We start from the raw sequence: 4,317 nt of genomic DNA, 5'->3' as shown, positions 1-4,317 counted from the left end.
TTTTTGTTATGCAATGCTTCTTGTCAGTGTACAAAGTGACAGCTCAGGAATACTTGTTCTGTAATTGTTACCTTTTTGGCAGGTTATAATTTTCTTCTGAAGCTGAAGGCACAAATCGTTGAGATGGTCAGCTTGCCAGTACTTAAGAAACACTTTTCGGACTCCTATCTAGAATACAGAGAGACAGAAGGGAAACTTTCACCATCAACAAAAAAGGCCAAAATAATGACAAATAAATAACAACAATATGTGTACAATCCTGCTGAAGGTTGAGATCAGATCTGCAATATCAGGCTAGTACAGTGCCAATCGTTGTACAAGAGGTAACATCACTTGGTTGAATAAAAGACATATTTGGAAACGATAAGCAAGCTGTCGGGCACACATTCCCCCTTGAGGTCCAGGACCATGCAGAACAAATACTACAATCAAGATAAACACAGATTGGAAAATAAAGCATTCTGAATGTAATTACACTAATGTCTTAGACAATTTAACAGAAAATAAGATTTAGCTTTTACAAAAGATGGGGATGTGAGCAAGGAAAAAGGTGAGAAGCCATACGTCCATGGGGAGAAGGAAACAATAACAGGCAGCTGCCATCTATGGAACAGCAAGGATTCTGCCCATTAGTAAAAATGATCCCTGGTGTCCCATAAAACTATGAATCCTAGCTCCCAGAGCCACTACTGAAGCTATTCCACAGGTCTATTCCTAGAATCAGAGATGTACTTGTCAAAACTGTTATCCTATGTATTGATGGAGTGTATGAGCTTACTCTGGTGCTAAGCAGTTGTTTGGTTTAATTCATCTAGCCCTTAGAGGGTCTCAATAAACACAGAATCAGTAGATGCTCTTAAAAAAATAACTTGTTACAGCAAAAGGTATTCTGAACATGATGAAACAATCCTTTTCTGTATAATCTTCAAAAAATCTTCCTTTCTAATAGACTGATTTTAAAAAAGTAACTGAGATAAATAATGTGTTTCCTTATACTGCTTTTCTTCTTAGGAATTCTGCTCAGAAATAAGATCAGTACTAAGTCGCCAGCCAGTGAAGATTATAGGTTTTGTCTAGCTATTAATTTTATATGACTACTGATTAATTAATACCAGTCTGGCTGAAATTGCAGAGATTCATTCCAACTCCTACTTGTACATAGCTCACAAGATCATTCCCTTGTCACTGCATCGCTGTATGGCACTTTTGTTTCTTCAGTATGGCTATTGGAGACAGCTACGGGCAGGGAGATTTGCACACCTTTTCAAATAACTGCTTTTAATCCTATCACTGTTGCCAGATATACTGCACTGGTAGAGATAAACTACTGAAAGTCAGGGCATACTTACCATGGCTAATCTTCATTAACAAAGCTCAGAAGTGGCTGGGGCACCTTTTCCCTCCTCTCTACTCTAGAGGAAATCTACTCTGCATCAAATGTTAAGAGTCTTAAATTCTGAACTTTAAGCTGACAGACTATGATTGTGAACCAAAGGCTTTTTAGTTAAAATCAGATGCACTAAAATGGCAAAATCAGAATTATTTCTAATTTTTTTTAATGTTAGTATCTCTTTTCCCAATAAAATAAGCTTTTTGTGTTACTGCGAAGTATGTGAAGGCAAAGTGCTAAAAAAAAAAAAGCATTTTACTTGTCTCACCACTGGAGAAACTCATAAATAGGGAACAGGCTTTCTTTGCATGCTGGAAAATGCATGGAATGGCTATTTTAGAAAACCGTGTGGCTACAGAAATACTGGCATATAACTTAGCTATTCCAGAATAGCTCCTCTATTCAGACCATCTACTCTGGAGTAATCCTTCTACTTACAAATTGAAGTTATTATTCCAGAACAAAATTGCCTTCGTCCAAGAGCCCTGTTTCTAACAATTGAGGCTACCCTAGCAAAATGGTGTCATTATGTTTACTTAATAGACTCTCTTGAGTGATGCCTTATAATTTTATAATGTCATATTCATCTGAAGCAATCTCATTGAGTTCTTATCAGACTCTCATACTCTGCTCTCACAGACATGGTCTCATCTTCACTTTCCTGACTGCAGATTTCAGACAGAAGTTTACACTTTTCTTCCTGTGCTTTTAGAATTCCATCCTTGCCTGCTTCTTAGCACTCCAAATTCCTTCTTCATCCATCATCTGGACTCTGCTTCATTACCAGAACTTGCTACATTTCCTTAGGAACTTTTAGTCTCTACTTCTTTTTCTCCTTCTTTATTCACAAAAATTGAAAAAGAAGTCAACTACTTTCTTCAGTTTAAATTAGCTTCTCTTTCAGACACATAACTCCAGTAATGAACAAGCAAATTTTCCGTGTTTGTTGCAGCAAACCATGCCAATCTCTCCTCTCCTCTCCTCTCCTCTCCTCTCCTCTCCTCTCCTCTCCTCTCCTCTCTATTTTTGAGCCTCAGGTTTTCTTCCAGGACACCAGAACATCATCTCGACTCCTCCCACTACATCCATTCTATCACTACAAGCTGCAAATTCTGTAGCGCTCATTAAAAAAACAAAACACCTATTTTATTCTATTCATTTTTTCAAATAATATACTGAACTATCCTTACAACTAACTTTGGCTAGCAAAACTTTCATTCCCTTGCTAACATCACTTTATATCCAGAATTCTTCTGTAAGAATAACTGAATTATTATTCATGTGGTTGACTGTAATAAAATTATCATGCAGTTTTTGTAATTAGCATTTGTATCTGAGTAGCTCTCAGAAAACCAATGCCTGGATACAGAAATTTCATTAAATTATATTCTTCTCCTCCGATTACATTTCCTCTTTATACCCCACTTTTTCTTTACACAAACCTTCTACACCACTTTGAAGCCTTTTTTAACCTCCTTATCTCAGGCCTAAGCCCAATCAACATCTCATATCAGCCTCTTCCCCCTCAATTCCCTAAAATGCCTTCTGTTTCTCTCTTCCTTCCTCACTGGAGTCTAAGACATACCTCTCTTTTAGGGCAAAAGATTATGGCACCTCGACAGTAGAAGGGTTAGAAAAATCAGTTGAAGCAGACAAAAAGTTACATTTTGAAACTACACAAAATGCTCTGATAACTAGCAATGCTTACAGCAAAACTAACCCCATTCTCAATTAGTCTCATAATTAACACACGGATCACATCCATGCTACATTTCAAGTGCGTAACTACTCTAAACATTGAGTTGTAATTTATTTTGCAGTATTCAGTCATAAAATCAGTCAAGACAACTGCTCGAGCTTATGGTCAGTGTAGCTTCAAGTGTTCACCATCTGGCTGCACAGACTCACAAAGCCAGTTAGGTGACATTCAAAGAACTAGAGCTCTCTTCTCTCATTCCACACAACAGAAATGGCATAAATACAGTTACTGTGGTATCACTTATACTAAGAACTTCATTAGTAGTCACTTGCTACAATTTTTAAGGGAATGAAGTAAGGATAGAAGTACAATCAATACAAATTCATTCTTACATTCAGATAAAAGCTATCTGCAGCTTTTACATCATATGCTAGGTCAATTGAGAGCAAAGATCTAGACAGAAGTATGTGCAGAAGACACTACTGTGAGATACTGGGTTCAATTCACTTTGTTGAAGTTTGTTGCTCCTTGTTGAACTAAATCTTATACCATCTGAAGCTGGCCAAGAACAAGCTCATCTCCCCACCTTCTGCATGGTCCTGGAGTTCAGTGAAAAGCACAGACAAATCACAAAATGCACTGAGTTAGAAGGGACCTCGCAGCCCACCCAGTCCCACCCTGTGCCATGGCCAGGGCTGTCCCCCACCAGCTCAGGCTGCCCAAGGCCCCATCCAACCTGGCCTTGAGCACCTGCAGGGGGGCACCACAGCTTCTATGGGCAGCTGTGCCAGCGCCTCACCACCCTCTGAATAAAGAATTTCTTCCTAACATCTAACCTAAATCTGCCCTCTTCTAGTTTTATATGTTGGGTATCAGTACAGTCTATGTCTTCTCTGATCATAAATTGTTTCCTGCTTATGTAGGGGAAAAAAGGTTAAAATACTCTTGCCCTAAAGAAATAACTTTTCAGTACTTTCGGGCTAAAGAGTGCTCTCATCTGAGTCTGAAATTTTAATGTCATTCAGATTCCTACAAAAGTAAACCATCTGTGAATTACAGTCGTACTTATTTTAATTAGAAAAGCATTAGGGCTTTAAATGTTATTTTTCAAAGTGACACATTTTTTAAAGATCAGGAAAAATTGTCATTGATGACTACTTCAATTACTGCTACAGGCCTCCAAGTTTTTTTATTTTTTATTTTTTTCCTGGGAGGAGAAAGAAAGGAT

At 37.9% G+C, this 4,317-nt stretch overlaps 1 protein-coding gene across 1 annotated transcript in view; it reads right to left on the bottom strand.

Moving 5' to 3' along the window:
- MYO16 (myosin XVI) overlaps window positions 1-4,317 on the bottom strand; it is a 283,366-nt gene that overhangs the window by 53,037 nt on the left and 226,012 nt on the right. Inside the window, 1 exon segment of the mRNA XM_010728547.3 lies at window positions 72-168. Coding sequence (XP_010726849.1) covers window positions 72-168 — 97 coding nt within the window.

The sequence above is a fragment of the Meleagris gallopavo genome, chromosome 1 (genome assembly GCF_000146605.3).
Source record: "Meleagris gallopavo isolate NT-WF06-2002-E0010 breed Aviagen turkey brand Nicholas breeding stock chromosome 1, Turkey_5.1, whole genome shotgun sequence".
In the NCBI taxonomy this organism is placed as follows: domain Eukaryota; kingdom Metazoa; phylum Chordata; class Aves; order Galliformes; family Phasianidae; genus Meleagris; species Meleagris gallopavo.
Note: the sequence above shows the minus strand (reverse complement) of the source record. Positions and strands in the feature narration are given on the sequence as shown.